At 40.9% G+C, this 23,035-nt stretch overlaps 1 protein-coding gene and 1 pseudogene across 1 annotated transcript; one reads left to right on the top strand and one right to left on the bottom strand.

Moving 5' to 3' along the window:
- Window positions 1-4,414: 4,414 nt before the first annotated feature.
- Window positions 4,415-5,286, bottom strand: LOC147417404 (uncharacterized; annotated as a pseudogene).
- A 5,116-nt stretch (window positions 5,287-10,402) lies between these two features.
- Window positions 10,403-11,969, top strand: LOC147417403 (uncharacterized). Its single transcript, XM_086506482.1, has 6 exons — window positions 10,403-10,634; window positions 10,710-10,815; window positions 10,900-11,107; window positions 11,178-11,305; window positions 11,384-11,446; window positions 11,519-11,969. The coding sequence occupies exons 1-6, from the start codon at window positions 10,403-10,405 to the stop codon at window positions 11,967-11,969; spliced, it is 1,188 nt and encodes a 395-aa protein (XP_086362608.1).
- The last annotated feature ends 11,066 nt before the right edge of the window (window positions 11,970-23,035 follow it).

Here is a 23,035-nt window from a genome sequence, read left to right as displayed (position 1 = left end):
GAAGAATATGGATATGTATCTTCTTCCACTATTGGAAGAGCTACAACAAATGTGGATTGGCATAGAAGTGGTGGATATGAGCCGACACACAGTTCGATGGAATGTTTTGAACAGAGGCATTCTAATGTGGACCATGCATGACTATCCCAGACTAACAGAATGCTCACGTGATCTATTTACACTCCTCACTCAGACACTGTAAATCTTGGTTTTTCTCAAGCTGATCTATTATCATGTGTATACATGCAGGGCTTCAAACAAGCGGATACAGAGCATGTGTCACATGTGGACCTAGAATGAATACACGTAGGGCGTCCTCATTGAAGAAGCAAATCTACGAAGGTCATCAAGCGTATCTTCCAGAGAATCATGTGTTACGCGATGGCTTTTTGGGAAGAGAGCCACTGAGGATGTCCGCACAAGCATGGTTAGAGCAGAAGGAGATGTGTGATGACGGATTGCCCCCAGGGATGAAGAGACTATCTCTATGGTATGAGTTACCATACTGGCCCCGACTCATGATCAATCACTTGCTCGATGCAATGCACATATTCAAGAATGTGGGTTATCTATTATGGGACCATTTGACCGGCAAGAAAGATACTTTGGGAGCCAGGGTTGACCTTAGAAATGTGGATCGTATGGAGCAATATTGGCTACAAACAACGTCCGATGGATCGTTAAAACTCCCTAAAGCACCATGGATTTTCACAGGAGCCCAAGAACGCAAATTAAAAGAGACCATTCAATCTTTGCGGACCCCCACTGGCATAATGCACTCGCTCCGAACGTGTTTTACTAAAGAAGAAAAGCTTACCGGTTTGAAGTCACACAACTGGCATAAAATGTGTCAGGTATTTTCATAGAGGAATATATCATAGTGGGAATTGTGTAAAAAATTTGTCTGTGGACTTTAATATCATTGTTGCACGTGTTTTGCAGTTTATTTTACCAGTTGCCATTGAGGAATGTTTGTCTCTTGATGCCCATAACACAATCTACAAACTTGAGAAGTTGGTGCAATGGATCTCACAAAAGGAGATCAACGTAGACTCCATACCATTCGCCAAACTAAACACTGTGGAGGTTGTGTGCATGTTTGAGAAACATTTTCCTACTACCATGCTAACCATTTAGGTGCATCTTCTTGTTCCATAGTTGATGAGGTGGAAATAGCTGGCACAGTACATTCCAGATGGATGTTCGTTTTAGAACGTTTCATGAAAACACTCAAGAGATATGTGCGTCAGAAAGCACGTCCGGAGGGTAGCATGGCAGAAGGTTGGTATCAAAGTCCCTAGTGTACATTGGAGAGTGGCTAGACGGATTTGATAAAGCCCGAGATATGCTATGGAAAACCATAGATGACGAGTGCATATCTGGGATTGTCATGTGCAATCTCGGTGTTGAGAAGAAGATGACGGAAGATCTAGAGGCTAAAATCAACCGATTTTGCATGCTTCACAATCCAGTGATGCAAAAGTGGATTTCACAATATGAGGATGCAAAGCAAGAGCGACAAAGGGTACGAATCGAGTGGAGACGGGGAAGACGACCACCGATGCACTATCCGACGGGTCTGGAGAGCCTACCAACATTCATGAGCTTAAGATGGTTGCACAACCGATTGAAAAGCACACAACAGTGCGGTGAAGAAGTGACTGAGGAAGAGTGGGAATACTCTTGGGGTTGCGCGACCAAGGTAAGTTTGCAATGTACGACTAGTGACTTTCTATATGTTTGAATGGCCACTCATAATCTTTGTTGGTTGTAGTATAAGTCATACATAGTAGCATGGTGTAAAGGTCGACATTTTAGGGTGGAACGGATCGACAAAAAGCGTTTTACTCAAGATTGTAGAATCATGGAAAAATTTGAACAGTCTAGTCGACGACAGTCCTCTGATGCAGATCCTGTGGTGGCGGAACTCACTTACTTCGGCACGCTACAAGAGATTTTGAGGATCGATTATAGAGGATTTTTTGTCGACTTGTTCGACGTGCAATGGTTCAAGATAATCATGGAGGGTCGCAACACTACTGTGCGTAGAGGAGAGTCTGGTTTTCTTGAGGTGGATTCAACTAAGAAATGGACTGACCTAAGAGACACTTTCGTACTACCCGAGCATTGTGAACAAGTGTGTAAATAGTTAACATCACATTTTAGAATTTATGTGCTTGGAAGCTCTCATGTAAGTTATGTGGCTCTGGCAGGTGATATTTCATCCTACAAAGTCTGCATCAAATTGGTGGTACGTCATAGAGGTAGCCCCTCGTAGTGCACGAACGTATGAAGGCTACCATGCATCAATCACAGCGGCATCAATGGAGGAGATCGGAGAAGATGCTCAGTTAGAAGCCGTTGAGGTGGTGCCATACTAACATCATGTTGCTACTCTCTATGGGGTGCATGCAGAGGATCTACGAAATAGGCATCACAACATATAGCTTAAGACATCACAAACTTGTACTGGTACCACATTCTCACTTTTGCACTTGATTATTAGAGATATCCCTAAGAGCCTACAAAATAGGTCAATGTTTGAAGCCCTTCATTACAACTATTCTATAAATAAATTGGAGCAATAAAAATATGCCGTCTTTTTTGGACTTACCATTTTTCTTTGTATGGGGTTTCCCCTGTCAATACACATTGAGTCCTTGAGTAGAAAAAGGAACATTATAGCTCTAAATTTGAGTTGTCTATAGCCCTTGCCATCAATTTGCTCATGCACACAACTTTTTCCTTCTTTGCTTGTGTGCTTCTTATAGTGGTATCATTATGGTCCTACACAACATAGTAGAGTTAAGTGATATATTAAATTGAAATCCTTGGGATTAAGCAAGTATACCTTTTTCAGTATCTCATCTTCACTTTACTCTTTGCTTTGTGATGGATGATTTGCAACCTATAAATCATCCTTTATTATTACTAATGCATACCTACTTATCACATGAAAAAAGAAGATTGGATAGTATGAACCTTACAAATCCTTCAATCACTCCAATAGATGGGTCTTCAAAGGGGCCATCCAAGTTAAACATTTTCCATGTACATTGTAAGGATGAGAGAAATTTAAACAAAATAAACCATTTTGTACCCCATGTATCATAGAATAATCTACCTTGTTATTTTCTTCCACGGTACTATCCAAGTTATTGAACAGTTTTGCATTTAAATGAGAGCTACTTGCTACAAGCATCTATTAAAGAAAAATCCAAGTAAAAAGCATATATATACCACAAATTACTAATCAACTTTCAAGATAGAGGAGCCTTTTTATTAAGTACCTCTTCAAGTTGCTTGTTTGTTGGCTGTGGATCCCCAAACCCAAGCAGTCCATTGAACTTTTTCAACAAAAAATTGCTTAATTATTCTCAATGGAAGGAATATCATTGATGCTTCAATAAATGCAAACGTATACCTGATCAAGAATCTTTGAGCAAGCAATCTTTTCTTTGTTAGAAGAAATGGATGCTTGAACATGTGAGGGTAAGCCATTTGCAATATTTATAACCTAAACAATCAAAGAAGCAAAATTTGAAGGGTTTACAAAAAGATAAATAGACAATCAACTCTTAACAAGAGTAGGCATACGTCTTCTAGCTGTCTTGAATGCTCAAAGTCACAAGCAAGAGATAGCCTTTTTTATTGAGTGTATGTGATCGAACCAATAGTAGTATTCTCATCCTTTTAGAATAGAACATTGACATGTGAGAAAACACCAAAGTTAATACGCAAAGGTATGTAATGAATTTACCTCTAATTGAGATTGAGACCACTTCTTTGTGTGTTCTATGGTTGAATTCACACTTGACTTTTGTTGCAAAGATAAGGGGCTTGTTTCTTTCCAAGGCTATAAGCAACTTGTAGTTAGAAAACATATTCAAAGACAAATAGTTGATCTTTACAAAGCAAAAGAGAAATATTACATGTCCTTCTTCATCGGTTGATCGAGGCTCAATCTTGCTAAGAAACACAAGTGGAACCTCTATTATTTGATTCTAAATTTGAAAAATAAAAAGTGAGCTATCAAAAATCTTAAAAGTGAATGTAATTTAGGTGTTTTACTAGAGGGGTACTTACAATATGGAATCTAGATCCTGGTAGAAGACTTCTAGGAATATAAAGACTCTTTGCATCATCGCTCAATGATTCAATCTCCACCTTCCACCACTCATAATCATGTTCACCATGTGACTTTGAAAAGACTATGCCTCTTCTTTTGTGTGCGAATCAAGGACGGGAATGGAGCAAAATTGTTGTGGTGTACCTTTGGGAAACGATCCACATCTACATCTCACATTCTCTTCAGTTATACGATTGGATGCTCCCATGATTTTGACCTTTTCTTGGCTACTAGTAGGCACATAGCAAACCTCTTGTATATGATGTAGAGGGGCAGAGAAATTTTCTATACCTTCAAACAAATCATCTACTTCAAGGTCAACCATCTCAATGCCTACTTCTTCGTGGTTTCTATCTTCATCAACACTCTCCAAGTGTAAGATATCTTCCACTGGGATCTGGTGGATTTTACCAAGCCCTTCAAACAATGGCACTGCTTTGAGTCTCATGTAACGTCTATGCTGGTTTATTTTTAGAAAGTTTTGTCTCTCTGTCATATAATCGGAATCCTTGACTTCATTACGGGCTCGAAAAGGAGATAGTGTTCTTCGCTTCCGATGAATGAACTTATCCACTTGCTACCTCATTTCCTTGTCCTTCTTGAAGTCTGCTTGCATAAACTTGTCGATGGGAAACAAACCTAGCCCTTGTTCGGTCCACATGCGAATCCGTTCCATGTTCCTATTGTATGTGCGATGCTCCCAAGCATGATTTATATGAAGCAAAACTTTTTCCTTTGCACTCTTTGGGATTTGGACTACAAAATGAGATTCTGATTGCTTGGCAATTGAGTTCATTGTTGGAAAAATTTGCTTCATCTCTCCCAACGTATGTCAAGGACAAATGATCATGCTGCATGTGAGGTGTCACTTCTTGCGAAACTTGTTTTTCTGGAGTGGATGACAAAGTCTCTGCCTCGGCCCATTTGCTTTGCGCCCAACTATGCAAAGCAAGTCTGTGTCCACTAACCTCTATTCCCAAGGCTCCCCATGAAGCCACAGAGGTGTACAAGAGACTTCTTCCGCCGATATTGTTCTCGCATATACTTTTGGTATAGCGATCCATTCCCAAATGTTCATTAACAAACACTGCTACTTTTTCAGCATTCCATAAGAAGCTGCTTTTCAAAGGCTCATTCTCCATGCTGATGTGATTGCTATTAACCCTACAAACAAAAGCACATCATAAATTTCAGTAAATGGGCCCAATTTGTATCAATAAAAATCACCCTCTAGATAATCATGGTATTTTGTTGAATGATATTGGCTTATATTTGTGATTTCAATCATGTTTCAAATAATTCCTTGACTACAAACCATGCTTGATTTTGTACTTTTGTAAGCAATATGTAAAGATGATATTAAACAAGGGGGAGGGTTTTGTTTTACAAAACTCATGCTAAAGGGAGAATTTCTATCCCAATATTTGGGTAATGCTGGTTCTAATGGGTGGAGATAAGCAATGGAGCTTCACTTCACAATGAAAAAGTACCTTATAAGTGGAAAACTGCACGAAGAGGTCGAGCTTCTTTGCAACTGCAGGAGCATGGTGGCTTGATGACGAAGTTGAAGCTTGGAACAAGCTGCACGAGCTACATATTTCGTAAAAGAAGTCAATGGGAAGAGGAAGGTGCAATGGAGAAGGTCAAGGGAAAGACGAAGGTGCACAGAGGAGATAGCTTCGCCAATGGAGAAGAAGTCTATGGGAAGAGGAAGGTGCAATGGAAAAGCTTAAGGGACAAAGGAAGGTGCACAGAGGAGACGTTAGTTGGAGATGGTGTGAAGAAATGAGCGCATGAAGTGAAGGTAAGAAAAATGCTTAATAATAATCGATTATGCATGGTAAGGCGTGCCCAAGATGTTTCAATCTAGGCCAATATCTAAATACACAATAAAAGTGCTTAATATTGCTTGGAGCTTTTTTAAAAAGTTGAGCAACGACGGCGCCGTCGTTGCTCAAACTCAAAAGAAAGAAGAAAATGGACGAAGTATAGCTTGGAAGCGTCGAGCTTGCATTAGAGGCAGGCCTGTTGGAAGCAAGAGAGGCGATATAAGCTGTGGGAGGCGAGGGTCCATCAACGTGAATATGGTATGTTTTGTATTTGGTTTGATGTGATTACGATGAGCTGTGGCGTGAGAGAGAGGGCGTTTGCCAGGGAAAGAAGGGTAGGGGCCCTTCAAAGGAAACATAACGAGATGTGGCGTGAGAGAGAGGGAGAAAAACGAAATTAAAAGAAATGTTATCTGAACGTCTTCAAAATGCCCTACGTGAGAGAGAGGGAGAAAAATGAAATGAGCTAAAATGTTATATAACCTTTTCAAAAGGCCATAGTGATCTATAAGACAATTTTGAAGGCCAGAAAGTTACAATGTGGTTGATTGCCTTGACATACCATTTGTGGCAGTGCCCAATACCCCCTCTAAATCCACAGCCATAGAGCCTCGCAATAAGCGAATGCATTTATGTGCACCGATGACATCAGTGAGGATGACATTTGTTTCTTTTTGGCACTGTCTATTCGGGGCAAATTTTTTCTTGGTTTCAAGCTTGGCTCCCTCATTCTCCCTTGCATTTCCCCTTCTTCCACTGCTTCCCATCCTATCCCTATACCAAATAGCCTCTCAAAACAATAGATGACGGATAATTTTTATATACTTTAGGGTTTGTTTATTACTGAGCAGATCACAAGGATGCCGTGGCGGTTACATTGCGTGGCAGTTTCATCTTTCTCATTCTGCCCAACAAGGATGCCCCCTAGCCCCTTATTTGTTTTTGTTCTTTGCTGAGGCGTCTTGGTTCACACTTGCTGGATGATGGACTAGGTGGTCGACATTCTAGTGGTCCAAAGGGCTTGGCGAGATGCGAAGCAGTGATACCAAGGGTGGCGAGTGGACACCATGGCTACCTATCATTCCCACCTCAGTCTGGATATGTGTAGTAGGAGAGGTTCATAGCCGGACTTTTTCCTGACCTCAAGGTAAAAGTTGAGGCGGGTGCACCTGCTACCTTTGATGCAGCTGAAACTAGGGCTGCTGAGAAATATAGGAAACTCAAGTGCTTAAGGGGGGAGGTTCCAATAGAAGGTCTTAGACCCAAAGGTAAGTCACAAGCATCAACATCTAAGGAGCTTCCTGAGGTAACGGTTGAAGTGATTGAGAAGTTAAATGAATCCTTAAGCAGCCTGTCAATTCACCTTGCACAAGCCGTAGGTCCAAAGGGACAAGCAAAGAAGTCTGAAGAGCGAGACCCACGACCTAGGAGAGTCTTGCAATGTTGGAATTGCGGAGAGTCTGGACATGGGATGTATAATTGTCCTTGGCCCCGTGGAGAGCCAGGGAGACCTAACTTGAATTACCTGTCTCTCAAATATATTTCTTAGTAGTTATGGATGGGAGGTACTCTGTTGTATATATAATCTTTTTTGTGTGGTCTAGGGGGACTAGTCTCAGGTCTAGAGTCGAGTGATTGTCATAGCACTTCCCATGCACTTCCCACGCTGCTACAGCCATGCAAAAACGCTGATGTAGACTTCTAAAAATGCGGCTAATCTTGGCTGAGAATCGCTGTCCCAAGGGGCTGAAAAAAGCTGGATCAATGGCCCCAAAAACGTTGTCCAAGGAGGCTGAAAAACGTTGTCAATCCAGGCTGAGAAACACTGTCCAAAGGGGCTGAAAAACGTTGTCAATCCCGGCTGAAAAATGTTGTCAAAAGGGGCTAATCTGCTACGGAGGTGGCTGCTGAAAACGTTGGGCTTCACTGATGGAAAACGCCAGGGCTTTGTGGGGTTTCTTGCTTGAGAAGTCTTCCGGAGGGTAGGTGCGACAACATGTCTTTAAGATGCGAGCATAGGTGATTGCATCCGGAGAGATGCGTTTGCTTCGCATTAGCCGAGAATAGTTGACAGCTTCCTCTTCCCTCCCCTATTCGGCATATGTCTGACTAACAAAGTGCCAAGCATTCCTTTTTTTATCCACAACCCTAGCTAACACTACCATGTGAGTTCTTTAGGAAGTCTAAGTAATGATGGTCGACGACATGTCTTTAAGATGCGAGCGTAGGTGGTAGGTGACTGCATCTGGAGAGATGCGCTCGCTCTGCATCAACTGAAAAATGTCTAGAGCTTCTTCGCCCCACCCCTATTCGGCATATCTCTGACTAACAAAGTGCCAAGCATTGCGTTTTTTCTTGACAACCCTAGCTAACACTACCATGTGAGTCCTTTTGTCTATCTCAGCAATGATGGCAGAACTACGACATTTCTTTAAGATGCGAGTGTAGGTGATTGCATCTCGAGATATGCACTCGCTTCGCATCAGCCGAAAACATTTCAGATCTTCCTCTTCCCTCCCCTATTTGGCATATCTCTGACTAACAAAGTGCCAAGCATTGCGTTTTTTCTCGACAACCCTAGCTAACACTACCATGTGAGTCCTTTTGCCCATCTTAGCAATGATGGCCGACGACATGTCTTTAAGATGCGAGCGTAGGTGATTGCATCTGGAGAAAACGCTACTACAGCCATGCAAAAACACTGATGTAGACCTCTGAAAATGCGGCTAATCTTGGCTGAGAACCGCTATCCCAAGGGGCTGAAAAACGCTAGATCAATGGCCGCAAAAACGTTGTCTAAGGGGGCTGAAAACGATGTCAATCCAAGCTGAAAAACACTGTCCAAAGGGGCTGAAAAACGTTGTCCAAAGGGGCGTTCGCTTCGCATCGCTCCGAAGTACGTTCGCTTTGCATCAGCTGAAAATTGAATTTTCGCTGCCCATTTCAGCATCTTGCATAGTGGCATATGCCTTCAAGGCGAATGCATCTGGAGCAATGCCTTGCCTCTGCATTGGCTGAAAACATTGGCTGAAAACAGCCTGGCTCCCTAGCCCTGCCACATTTGACCTACATGTTCTTGACAAAAACTACATTTGGCCTACATTGCGAAAATTTGTGTTTCTTCTCGACAACACCGAACTAAAAGCACCATGTTAGTTCTTTTGCCGATCTTAGCAATGATGGTCGAACTGTGACATGTCTTTAAGATGCGAGTGTAGGTGGTTGCATCTGGAGAGATGCGTTCGCTTCCTATGGGCCAAAAGCAATTCAGAGATTCTTCGCCCCTCCCCTATTGGGCATATCTCTGACTGACAAAGTGCCAAGCATTGTGTTTTTTCTCAACAAGCCCAACTAACAGTACCATGTGAGTTCTTTTGCCCATAGTAGTAGTGATTTCAAAACTACGAGATGTATTTAGGATGCGAGCGAAGGTGATTGCATCTGGAGACATGCGCTCACTTCACATGAGCTGAAAACTGAATTTTGATCCCCATTTCAACATCTTGTATAGCGCCACATGCCTTCAAGTTGAATGCTACTGGGGCGATGCCTTGCCTCCGCATTGGCTGAAAACAGCGTTGGCTCCCTAGCCCTGCCACATTTGGCCTACATGTTGAGCAAGGTATTGCGATAAATTGCATATTTTCTCAACAAATTGAGCAAGGTAGTGCTTCTTCGTCCCGCTCCTATTCGGCATATCCCATCTCAAGGATGGCAAATTGCCACATGTCTTTAAGATGCAAGCACATTTGATTGTATCTAGAGAGATACGCTCGCTTCGCATCATCTAAAAATAGTTCAGAGCTTTCGGACCCTACCTCTACTTGGCATATCCTTGACCAACAAAATCATCATGAATTTTGTTGCCCATTTCAGCATCCTATATAGTGTCACATGCCTTCAAGGGGAACGCATAGGTAAATGCATCTAGAGTGATGCCCTGCATTCGCATTTGCTTAATACTTTCATATTCTTTTCGTAATTATGACTTTCTAATCAATGTGTTTAGGTTTTTACACTTGTCTTCTAGTGTTTGAAGTTGCTTTTGACTTAAGGATCCAGGTTATTGTAAGTAGTTCGCTTTTTGCTCATTAAATCATCGTGATAAATGACAAGTTGACAAAATTTTGAATATTTTGTGTGTGGTAAGGTAATGGTGGCAGAATCAGAAACCATCCAACCCTCATTAGGAGCTGTTGTTGATACCCAGTCCCAACTTTCGAACCCAAAAGAGACTAGTCTTGATGTCTATGTTGAGAAGACCAAGACTAGGTACATGGAGCTTGATGCAAAACTCTTGCAAACTTGGGTTGCTAAGCATGAGGTATATCGAGATATAGAGCTCCCTTGGGTACCCTTGTGTTAATTGGTGGGTCATGAAGCAGTCTGCAGCACTAGAGGGAACATTGGGGAATTAGAAAATAAGTTTAAGAAAGTAGGATATATGTCAAGTCTTGGAAACTTTCTTGTTTCTGAATTTTTGCCCAATGGAGAGAGGATTGGCGTGTTAGAAGAGGAAGAGAAACAGTGGGATGCGTCCTTTTGGGGTGCTATTAATCGAGAGTTTAAGATGGAGTTATCCCTTTCTCAAAGTTGGATGCATCTTAAAGGTCAAAAATTGGTGGTACTCGATGGGAACCATCGTCTCAAAGCTTGGACGTCACAAATCAACACTCGTAAGTCTTGTTTGTTTTCAAAGATATTCATTTTACATCAATAAATATTGTAATACAAGTGTGAAAAAATTGTAGTTTGTCGTGATGATCCTTCAAAGTACGTGCGTGTTAAGTGCACCATGACGTATTTCTCTCCTGACGAGCAGTATTTAATGCTATGGACTCTAGACTGCCTAAGCAGGTAAAAGGTAACTCTGGCACTCAGTATTCTTTCTCCTTTGTAAGAATCTCTTCTGATGTTCTTTTTTGGTTGACACTTCCATAGCTTGACACAAACTCATGTGAAGTGGTCACTTGCAAGTTATATCTTTCTCATTAGGAGGCTCGATCTTGGAAACGAGCAAAGCTGGAAGAAATTCTTCGACGAAGAGGCTCTACAAGAAATTGCAGTAGAAATACAAGAGGACAAAAGGGTGCATCCTTGGATTTGGTGGAAAATTCCCCTCGGTTTTCTCATGCAGTTGATGTATTCGGTAGCTTACATATGCTTTGTACTCATCTGTCTCTTGTAAAGCATCTACAAAAATTTTGTTTCACATATAGGAAGAATTTAAGGAACAGCTATCAAAAAGACTCACAGAATTCAGCCTCTCTTGTGAAGATCAAGGCTATAATGAAATATACAAGAGCTCCATTGATGAGGTCGAGACGTATCTCAAGAATAAATACGGGTGCAAATTGGTTGCAGTGGCAAATCTGGCACTAGGAGAGAGGTGGTTTAGCAAGCTATATGGTCTAGACTAGGAGAGTGAACACAATGTCACACTTGATAAGCTTCTCACAATTACGCAAACCCCACTTATAGCACAAAGGTAATCTGGAAGTGCTTTTGGGATGGTATGTTGAAGTCGCTAATCCTTTTATGTGCTTTGTATTGCTTGCAGGAAGGTTTGGGTACTAGATCTTATTTTAAGCAAAGACATTGGTAGGCTATGGGGTTTTGATGAAGGAGAAAAAGAATGGCGCAACTATATAGCATACTACTCCTATTGGGAATCAGTTGTGGAGCGAGCAATGGACTTTATAAAGGAGGACAAGGAAATGCCCTTTGATATTTGGAGCGACGCCATACGCGATTTCTTTTATTCTTGCCAAAAAGAGCACCTTCTTCACTGTTTTAGGGAGATATCTAAATTGACTCCTGGAATGAAAGTACAAAAGATGCCCTATTTGGAAGCTACAGCTTGGAGATTTGCATATAGGCAAGTATGGTTAGTAGAAGGTTTGCAAGCTGACAAGGGGACGGGGATGAAAATAATCTCTAATAGGAGATTTATGCATCGAAAGTTGTGTCTAATCGAAAGTTATCAATCAAGAGTTTTGTATTCGTCTTAATCTTATAAATATGGTCCTTTGTATTGCAATATTTCATTTGCGCTTATGTCCATCTTCATTTTCATGCAATCTCATGTTATTAAGTGTATTCAAAATGATAGAAAAATGTGTGAAAACGTAACAAATTCGAAAAAAATCAATTCTTTGTTTTTTTATCAAAATGTGTGATACATCATTTCAAGCTTTGCATCCCTACTATTTGTGAAGCTGGTTCTCTAGCTTGATTTGCTTTTCATCTTTAAAATTTGTATGTCAAAAGTGCACATTTGAGAGTGTCCTTGTAATAGCTAAAAATATCCTATAATAAATTTAGCATGTTTTACAAGCTAAAAATTTTAAGGTTTCACTCTTACTACTGGTTCTACACTTCTAAAACATGTATCATATTCTTCGTACTTAGCATTTAAATTTAAAAGGTAAAGAAATGTCAATTTCTAGTTCATCATTTTCCTTGCACCTCCACACAAAGGCCACATTCACTAAAAATATTATTGTAGATGCTTCACATTACTCCATCTCTACTTTTCCACCACACCCACCATGAATTTCAACTTGGTTATTTATTATTGGCACTCTCAATGTAAAGCTATCTTTTTTGAGGAAATCTTGAGCTGGTTGTGAGCTAAGCTAATCAAGCTTCAACAAGCTCGATAACCCCCCCCCCCCCCTCCCTTCACGTCCCCACCTCTCTCTCTCCCTCCCCCACACCCACTCCCAATATTTATGTTTTCCTAAAAAGGGCTTCCTTTTATTGTCAATATTTTTTTGGTAGCAAAATTTTCTATATGGATATTTATGCTTTTGTGAAAATGATAAATTTACCATACTCAAAAAGCTATCTTCATAAAAATATTTATCAATTAGAGCTATGGTGTAAAAGATATGCACTAGAACTACATGTACAAATGTTTTTCATTGTGAAAATTTTGCACTAAGTAACTTGGAACAACAATGTGCAAATAATTCATTATAGTAACTTGAAAGTAGAAATAATTCTCATGTATGAAGTAGAGTATAATACCTAAAGATTCTTCTTTTTTTACTTACAATTGTGATGCATTTTTTTATTACTATGAAATGAGGGTGTGACAATAATAAACATGTGAAAAATAGAAGATTTACACCATAAACTTTGATAGTGAGAAAAGTGTTATTCACACTTTAAAGTGTGAATGTCAGAATTAACATCATGTTTTTCTAGGTGAGAAAAAGTCTAAAACTTGTTGTGTGTGCACCTTATTAATGTGGCCTCCATCATTTCATACCTCACCTAAATAGCGGAGCCCGAGCCTTCAAAATCTTCCCTTCCTGATCGGAGCCCATAGCGGTGTTAAAAGGGTCCCTACAGGTAATCTCCTTTTTCAACCATTCCGAATCGCACCAATCACACATCTGGTTTCAACATTGTCTGGCTACCAATGTTTCAAAACAAGAGATTTAATTTCTCTCCAGTTATTATTAACATGCCATGCCATCATCTCAGATTCCAAAGGCGGTTTTTTTTTCAGAAGTGCTGACAAGTCAGCTTTGTTATCCCACCAACAGAGTGCATCAGACCGGATACCCGAAACCATCCGTTGCCTTTGAGATACCGCCAAGAGCGCTTATTGGGGGTTGTGCCCACCACCTTGGTGATGCAACTCCAACCCTTTTCCTACAGATAATCTCATTTTTCAACCACTCCAAACTGAACCAATCACATATCTGGTTTCAACATTGTCTGGTTGCCAATGTTTCAAAACAAGAGATTTTGTCTCCAGTTATTATTAGCATGCCATGCCATGATCTAAGATTCCAAAGGCTTTTTTGCACAAGGATGTCCTATTGGCAAGAGAATCACTCTCCTCTTATTTTGGTTAGTGCTTCTTTACAGTTTTTGCATGCGTCCTTTGTGGGTTCATGTTCTTACCTTTGTAGAAACCTCGAAGGTCCATTGAGAAAAAGCACCGGTCTTTGGAGCTCCTCTCGATTAGTAGCTAATTGTTCATCTTCCTACATTTGTAGAAACCCTTGTGAAGGTCCTTTGAGAAAAAGCGTCGATCTTTGGAGCTCCTTTTATTAGTAGTTAATTGTTCCTACTACCACTACTCGCTTCCATTTTTATTGCAGCCTTAGCTGGTCGGACTTGCATGCGCTGCGATAGCAGCCTAGCCATGTGCAGCCCGTAGAGGCTAGCCTCTCATTAACTGGCAAGGCTTACAAGTGGTGGATGAATCTAACCCCTCATTCTGCCACTTGGATGGAAATTGAAGCGATGTTTCGCAAAGAATTCTTGCCAGCTAATGACGAGAGAAAAAATGGGAGTTGTGGGATAAATGTTCTATGGAGAACAAATCCCTAACTCAGTACATCTCGGACTATAGGGGGATAGTACTCAAGCTAAAAATGATCGATGAATTCCAAAAGCTACGTAGAGCCCTTAGCACCTAAAGATCTTTCTGAGGCTATTAAATATGCATAGATATTTGATGACATCAAGCGCCGTGGTGTGCGAGATGGGGCAGGGCGGAGCGGAGAGAAGAAAGGGTGCAGGGTTTAAGAGGAAAGAGTTTCGTAGTGAACGGCCAGGGGACAAGATAGACAAAGGGAATCAAAACGGTCGTTAGTCCAAAAAACCACGACCTTTCAAGAAAAAGAGAGAGAGTCGAAAATCCACAAGAAAGAGAGAGTCGAAAATCCACAAGAAAGAGCAGTACGCTAAAGCACGCAACATTAGGGCCAAAAACAACTAAAAAGGGTTGTTTGTTAATCTAAGGATTAAGGAATAGTCCAATAGTCATTTGACATGTATACAAAACTATGGCAATCTTGTCTCCTCTATTTTGGGTTTCGATGGTCCTATTTTGACGGAGAACGGCTAAATGTCTTGATCATAATTAAAGCTGAAACTACTATATTTAGGTGCTTTCGGCAAGTGATCTCATTAAATTTGCGGCCCAAAGTAATGAAGTCTCATCTTTTATTCTATTTTATATTTCACAAAAGCGTTGTCAAAAGATACGAAATCTATGTTAGAAGGCTCTCAAAACAAGGCCATTAATGACAAATCACCTACTTTTTTCAAATGTATACCTTTTTCACTCTCTCTCTATTTTGTGAGGGGTTTAAGTCTTTCCGTCTCTATATTTTCTTTCTTTTTTTCTAATCTTTGAGTTTTCATGGCGTCTTTGGCACGTCGCCCTTCACATAACATAACTTCTTGTGACTTTCATAACGTTAGAGAGGATGGTCTTTGGAAGCGCATATCTTTTCGTGTGAATGACTGGGTAACAATGCTTCCTTCATGCAAAGGTGTACACAGAGTGAAGAGAACTAAACGTGATAAAGTAAAAAACCATTGGAAAGGTCCTGTTCTTGCTTTCAAAGTGACCGACAATGGTTGGATAGCTAAGGTTCAACATGTGTACATGGCCAAGGATATGGTGTTGGACTGGGACGAACATCCCACGCTGCATTCTTACTATAAGTAAAGTAAAACTTCTATTTGATACAATAAATTTGTCATTCTCCCATTTTTTTTTCTCATTTTTTGATTCCATTCCAGACATATTTCCTTCAACAGCTGTGGAATGGCAGCCTGTGGAGAGATGAAGTGGGACGTTCAAAACAATGCATAAAGGGATTGCAAATGCTATGTATGCTGACAAGCCACCTTCCTTTTATAAAACAATGGATTTGTTTGTCTATTTTTGCAGAATACAAGGTTCCATCAGGAGAAGGTGCATATGGAGAACTACATCAGTTACCCGTTCCCACCATAAGTTCACTTGACTGGGAAGCTCTTCATGCATGTACTATATCAATCTTCAAATCCAAGATCAAAGAAGACATCCTTAACACTAGATTGGTAATGGGACACTTTTATGTCCTGTTAAGTGACCATTTTCCTTGAATTATGTCAAGAGTTTCAAAATGGATTTTGAGGTGCTATCTATCTAGAAAGTTATCTCATGAGCTGAAAAAAACTCGACATTTTTTTGGAATATCAATTCCATCTTTAACATTGTCCTTGCACAACATTTCATAACCTTAACTGTGTGAAAAACCGGGTCCTGTTTTTGGCTTTTTTCAACTTTTTACAACTATACCACTCTAGAATTTATGTTTGTGAGGTCTATAATGCTAGAGAACTATCTTTAGTAGTCCTCAACATGTCCTGATGCTTCTAGGGAGAAATAAATATTAAAGTTGTAAGTTATAACCAAATTACAAAAAATGTCAAAGCCTGTTTTTTAGCCAATTTTAGGTCCTCTATGATTTTTTTGGTGGATTTCATGATATCCAAATGTATTTTTTATTTTCTATGTCGCATATTGTAACATAAAGCTAACATTCCTTGAGTTTTGGGGCACCTAATACCCTATTTTGCATAGTACATTCTAGTATATCAATTATAGCTTTTTCAATATTGTTAGTTTCTTGTGACAACTACATGCATTTTGTAGGTAGTAACCATATCTAGTCATAAGGATCAAATTTGGCTAGATATTGAATAGTTGTTATGGGATTCTACAACTCATAATGTTGAACCCAGTTTTTTCATGTTTGCTGTATTAAACACTTCATCTTTGTCCCCAAGATTCCCCTTGGTAAGAGATGTATTATTATTTTGAAATTCTCCATGGCTCCTTATGAACATAAAGGACAATAGGGAACTAAGAAAACATGCATATATTATTTTTACTGAGCGTGGCTAAAGAAACTTTGATGATATGTTTGCAGAATGGTAAAAATTCAACTTTTTTGTACCTATTTATTTTGGGAAAACAAAAAATAGTGAGTGAGAAGCAATCATATGTTCTGATCACCAACCCATTGAAGTTAACTAGGGAATTTATCTCAAGTCCTACAAAAATCCTAAATCTTATTTTTATGCAACAAAACGTAAGAAATGACTGTTTTGATGAAAATGCACTTTTCCATCAACTTTGGAGGCTTGGTGTGACCAAAAGATGAGAAATATTACAAGTTTCTTATTTTTTCCATGTGTAGTAGGCCTTGAACTATAACCTCATGAAAGGATTCTACAAAATGAGTGGATCTACTATGGTTTTGGAGGTTTTTTTCAAAACCCTGAAAGGACACTTTTATGTCCTGTTAGGTTACCAACCTAGTGTTAAAGCTATGTCTCCGGCAGGATATCAAGAAGGATTAAAGTTCAATGGTTCTTGCCTATACATGTCTTTGTGGCATGTTTCAAAACAATGGACTTGTAGAGTACAAAGACGATGTGGCTTAATAGAAGACTTTCTATGACTGATTTGGATAATGTACTTGGAGACGGAAGGATCACCAAAGAAACTTTCCATATTGACGATAATATTAGTTGTAGACTAAGCCCAAATTCTATGTCTATCTCATATCAACTATGTCGTCAATCATTAGTTCTGGGCTACGACTATAGGAGATGGAGAAGCAAATTAGGTAGCTAGGTTCCTCTCGACTCTCAGAAAAAATTTTCAGAGTTTGAACTAAAGGTCACAGTCCATCCACACACCAAGTATAGAAGCCTTATAGTAACAACAAATTGGAGACTACATGATGTTAGAGAATCTCTTGAGTTTCTTAATGAAACATCTCCTAAGTATAGGTTCAAAGTGGATGGAATGTGGTGAGCACAAGGATGGAGAATTCAACCTCTTGCATCACATGCCTTCACCCAAAAAGAGTTTTATTTGAGCCACTTGCAAGGACTTGAAAAACAAGTTCAATATTATAATCATTGCATTTTGCCAATATATTTATCTTTTCTCTACCTTATTGTGATCATTATTTATGTTGTTTTAAACTTACGTGACACAATGATACACATTTAAGAATTGATAATTGGTATTAAGTATTTGAAGTACAAAATTATGAATCACCAAAGGGTATATGTTCATATGGACAAAATGAACAAAAGTGTATATAACTTTTGTGGAGAAATCAATCATGAAACTCCACTTTTCTTTTTGCTTGAGAGTATTCTGCATCCTTAGAGACCCTTTTTCTTTTGTGTTCAGGAGGGGGTGAAAGTTCAGGAGTGGGTGGTGGTGACTTGGGCTCCTCGGGGCTTGGCACGGGGACTTGGCAAGGGTTGGTGCTTTGGGCTCCTGAGGAGTGGTTGGCTTGGGTGACTTGGCAACCTTCTTTGGCAACATGATTAGTAGCTTGAAAGGTGAGCTAGGTGCCTCCCCTTACTCTTCTTAGTTGTACGACGCTTTTGAACCTTGAATTTCAATGGTGAGTGGAATGGATGGACCTTTGTCTCTTCTCTTCTTTTTGCAGGGCTCTTCTTCATGGTGGGACTCTTCCCCTTGGTAGGAATCTTCTTGGCATGGCTCTTCTTTGTAGGACTCTTCTTCTTGTGATTCCTTTGTAGGACCAATCTTACAGAGTTACTTGTGAAATTTATGAATTCACAGACAACTCAAGGAGCCACAAGTGGCACGGTTCAAGGGAACCAAGCTCGCTCAAGGAGTCCAAGAGACAAGTGCTGCAGAAGATGCAGAAGGTAGCAATGCACTACTTAAGAATATCACCATTCCTGAGTTTCACGAGGAAGAGCATGATCGCAACAAGGATGTGGTCAATGCGTTCTTACACAAATGGAGTGATATTCATATATTCACTATACAGCATAACACAAAGATTTCGATGCAGCAGATTTCGACGGCCGTACCTTTCCACGCGTTTTATGACGGACTTACAGTTCGTCGATATACACATGGAAAGGGGTGTCGAAATGCACGTGGAAATACGTGTGGAAAGGTAAACATTACCACGCGTATTTCCACAGATATTCCCACGTGTTTTTTGATGCATATTTCAACGAAAAAAAAATTGGAGGAAAAAAAGAAAATCCGCGCGCAGGCGGTCATTTTTGCCTGCGATGCGCTCAGATCTCCTCTTGGCTGAAACCTGCTACACAGGTATTATGAGCTCTCCCCCCCCCCCCCCCAACACCTCTCTCTCTACATCGTGTGTGTGTGTGTGTAGAGAGAGAGAGAGAGAGAGAGAGAGAGAGAGAGAGAGAGAGAGAGAGAGAGAGAGAGAGAGAGAGAGAGAGAGAGAGAGAAATGTGAAGAGGAAGGTGCAATGGAAAAGCTTAAGGGACAAAGGAAGGTGCACAGAGGAGACGTTAGTTGGCGATGGCGTGAAGAAATGAGCGCATGAAGTGAAGGTAAGAAAAATGATGAATAATAATTGATTATACATGGCAAGGCGTGCCCAAGATGTTTCAATATAGGCCAATATCTAAATACACAATATAGTGCTTAATATTGCTTGGAGCTTTTTTAAAAAGTTGAGCAACGATGGCGTCGTCGTTGCTCAAACTCAAAAGAATGAAGAAAATGGACGAAGTATAGCTTGGAAGAGTCGAGCTCGCATTAGAGGCAGGCGTGTTGTAAGCAAGAGAGGCGATATAAGCTGTGGGAGGCGAGGGTCCATCAACGTGAATAGGGTATGTTTCGTGTTTGGTTTGATGTGATTACGACGAGCTGTGGTATGAGAGAGAGGGCGTTTGCCAGGGAAAGCGGGGTAGGGGGGCCTTCAAAGGCAACATAACGAGATGTGGCGTGAGAGAGAGGAAGAAAAACAAAATGAAATGAAATGTTACCTGAACGTCTTCAAAATGCCCTGCGTGAGAGAGAGGGAGAAAAATGAAATGAGCTAAAATGTTATATAACCTTTTCAAAAGGCCATAGTGACCTATAAGACCATTTTGAAGGCCAAAAAGTTACAATGTGGTTGATTGCCTTGACATACCATTTGTGGCAGTGCCTAATACCCCCTCTAAATCCACATCCATAGAGCCTCGCAATGGGTGAATGCATTTATGTGCACCGATGACATCAATGAGGATGACATTTGTTTCTTTTTGGCACTGGTCATTTGGGGCAAATTTTGTCTTGGTTTCAAGCTTGGCTCCCTCATTCTCCCTTGCATTTCCCCTTCTTCCACTGCTTCCCATCCTATCCCTATACCAAATAACCGCTCAAAACAATAGATGACGGATAATTTTTATATACTTTAGGGTTTGTTTATTACTGAGCAGATGACAAGGATGTTGTGGCAGTTACATTGCATGGCGGTTTCATCTTTCTCATTCTGTCCAACAAAGATGCCCCCTGGCCCCTTATTTGTTTTTGTTCTTTGCTGAGGCGTCTTGGTTCACACTTGCCGGATGATGGACTAGGTGGTCGACATTCTAGTGGTCCAAAGGGCTTGGCGAGATGCGAAGCAGTGATACCAAGGGTGGCGAGTGGACACCATGGCTAGCCTATCATTCCTACCTCAATCTGGATATGTGTAGTTGTCTCTCAAATATATTTCTTAGTAGTTATGGATGGGAGGTACTCTATTGTATATATAATCTGTTTTGTGTGGTCTAGGGGGACTAGTCTTAGGTCTAGAGTCGAGTGATTGTCAGAGCACTTCCCACGCTACTGCAGCCATGCAAAAATGCTGATGTAGACTTCTTAAAATGCGGCTAATCTTGGCTGAGAATCGCTGTCCCAAGGGGCTGGATCAATGGCCGCAAAAACGTTGTCCCAAGGGGCTGAAAAACGTTGGCTGAGAAACACTGTCCAAAGGGGCTGAAAAACGTTGTCAATCCCGGCTGAAAAACGTTGTTCAAAGGGGCTGATCTACTACGGAGGTGGCTGCTGAAAACGTTGGGCTTCACTGATGGAAAACGCCAGGGCTTTGCGGGGTTTCTTGCTTGAGAAGTCTTCCGGAGGGTAGGTGCGACGACATGTCTTTAAGATGTGAGCGTAGGTGATTGCATCCGGAGAGATGCGTTCACTTTGCATCAGCCGAGAATAGTTGACAGCTTCCTCTTCCCTCCCTTATTCGGCATATGTCTGACTAACAAAGTGACAAGCATTACGTTTTTTCTCCACAACCCTAGTTAACACTACCATGTGAGTTCTTTAGGAAGTCTCACTAATGATGGTCAACGACATGTATTTAAGATGCGAGCGTAGGTGGTAGGTGATTGCATCTGGAGAGATGCGCTCGCTCTGCATCAGGTGAAAATTGTCTAGAGCTTCTTCGCCCCACCCCTATTCGGCATATCTCTAACTAACAAAGTGCCAAGCATTGCATTTTTTCTTGACAACCCTAGATAACACTACCATGTGAGTTATTTTGTCCATCTCAGCAATGATGGCCGAACTGCAACATTTCTTTAAGATGCGAGTGTAGATGATTGCATCTGGAGATATGCACTCGCTTTGCATCAGCCGAAAACAATTCAGATCTTCCTCTTCCCTCCCCTATTCGGCATATCTCTGACTAACAAAGTGCCCAACATTGCGTTTTTTCTCGACAACCCTAGCTAACACTACCATGTGAGTCCTATTGCCCATCTCAACAATGATGGCCTACGACATGTCTTTAAGATGCGATCGTAGGTGATTGCATCGGGAGAGATGCGTTCGCTTCGCATCAGCCAAAAATAGTTCAGAGCTTCCTCTTTCCTCCCCTATATTCGGCATCTCTCTGACTAACAAAGTGTCGAGCATTGCGTTTTTTCTCCTCAAGCCTAGCTTACACTACCATGTGAGTCCTTTTGCCCATCTTAGCAATGATGGCCGACGACATGTCTTCAAGATGCGAGCGTAGGTGATTGCATCTGGAGAAAACGCTGCTACAGCCATGCAAAAACACTGATGTAGACCTCTAGAAATGCGGCTAATCTTGGCTGAGAACCGCTATCCCAAGGGGCTGAAAAACGCTAGATCAATGGCCGCAAAAATGTTGTCTAAGGGGGTTGAAAAACGCTGAAAAACGCAAAAATGTTGTCTAAGGGGGTTGAAAAACGCTTCTTCGCCCCTCCCCTATTGGGCATATCTCTGACTGACAAAGTGCCAAGCATTGTGTTTTTTCTCAACAAGCCCAACTAACAGTACCATGTGAGTTCTTTCGCTTCCTATCGTCCAAAAGCAATTCAGAGCTTCTTCGCCCCTCCCCTATTGGGCATATCTCTGACTGACAAAGTGCCAAGCATTGTGTTTTTTCTCAACAAGCCCAACTAACAGTACCATGTGAGTTCTTTCGCCCATAGTAGTAGTGATTTCAAAACTACGAGATGTATTTAGGATGCGAGTGAAGGTGATTGCATCTGGAGACATGCGCTCACTTGGCATTAGCTGAAAACTGAATTTTGATCCCCATTTCAACATCTTGTATAGCGCCACATGCCTTCAAGTTGAATGCTACTGGGGCGATGCCTTGCCTCCGCATTGGCTGAAAACATCATTGGCTCCCTAGCCCTGCCACATTTGGCCTACATGTTGAGCAAGGTATTGCGATAAATTGCATTTTTTCTCAACAAATTGAGCAAGGTAGTGCTTCTTCGTCCTCCTCCTATTCGGCATATCCCATCTCAAGGATGGAAAATTGCCACATGTCTTTAAGATGCAAGCACAGATGATTGTATCTAGAGAGATACGCTCGCTTTGCATCATCTAAAAATAGTTCAGAGCTTTCGGACCCTACCTCTACTTGGCATATCCTTGACCAACAAAATCATCATGAATTTTGTTGCCCATTTGAGCATCCTATATAGTGCCACATGCCTTCAAGGGGAACGCATAGGTAAATGCATCTAGAGTGATGCCCTGCTTTCGCATTTGCTTAATACTTTCATATTCTTTTTGTAATTATGACTTTCTAATCAATGTGTTTAGGTTTTTACACTTGTCTTCTAATGTTTGAAGTTGCTTTTGACTTAAGGATCCACATTATTGTAAGTAGTTCGTTTTTTGCTCATTAAATCATCATGATAAAAGACAAGTTGACAAAATTTTGAATATTTTGTGTGTGGTAAGGTAATGGCGGCAGAATCAGAAACCACCCAACCCTCAATAGGAGCTGTTGTTGATACCTAGTCCCAACTTTCGAACCCAAAAGAGACTAGTCTTGATGTCTATGTTGAGAAGACCAAGACTAGGTACATGGAGCTTGATGCAAAACTCTTGCAAACTTGGGTTGCTAAGCATGAGGTACATCGAGATATAGAGCTCCCTTGGGTACCCTTGTGCAATTGGTGGGTCATGAAGCAGTCTGCAGCACTAGAG

Source organism: Adiantum capillus-veneris, chromosome 30 (assembly GCF_014529385.1).
Source record: "Adiantum capillus-veneris isolate H3 chromosome 30, ASM1452938v2, whole genome shotgun sequence".
Taxonomy (NCBI): Eukaryota; Viridiplantae; Streptophyta; class Polypodiopsida; order Polypodiales; family Pteridaceae; genus Adiantum; species Adiantum capillus-veneris.
This window is presented reverse-complemented; position numbering and strand designations above follow the sequence as displayed.

Bases quoted from the DNA above. Each gene is read 5' to 3' on its own strand.
- LOC147417403 (XM_086506482.1), top strand. From the start codon at position 10,403: ATGTCAAGTCTTGGAAACTTTCTTGTTTCTGAATTTTTGCCCAATGGA. The intron at 11,108-11,177 runs GTAGCTTACATA...TTTCACATATAG, and splicing joins TCATGCAGTTGATGTATTCG to GAAGAATTTAAGGAACAGCT. The intron at 11,447-11,518 runs GTAATCTGGAAG...TATTGCTTGCAG, and splicing joins ACCCCACTTATAGCACAAAG to GAAGGTTTGGGTACTAGATC.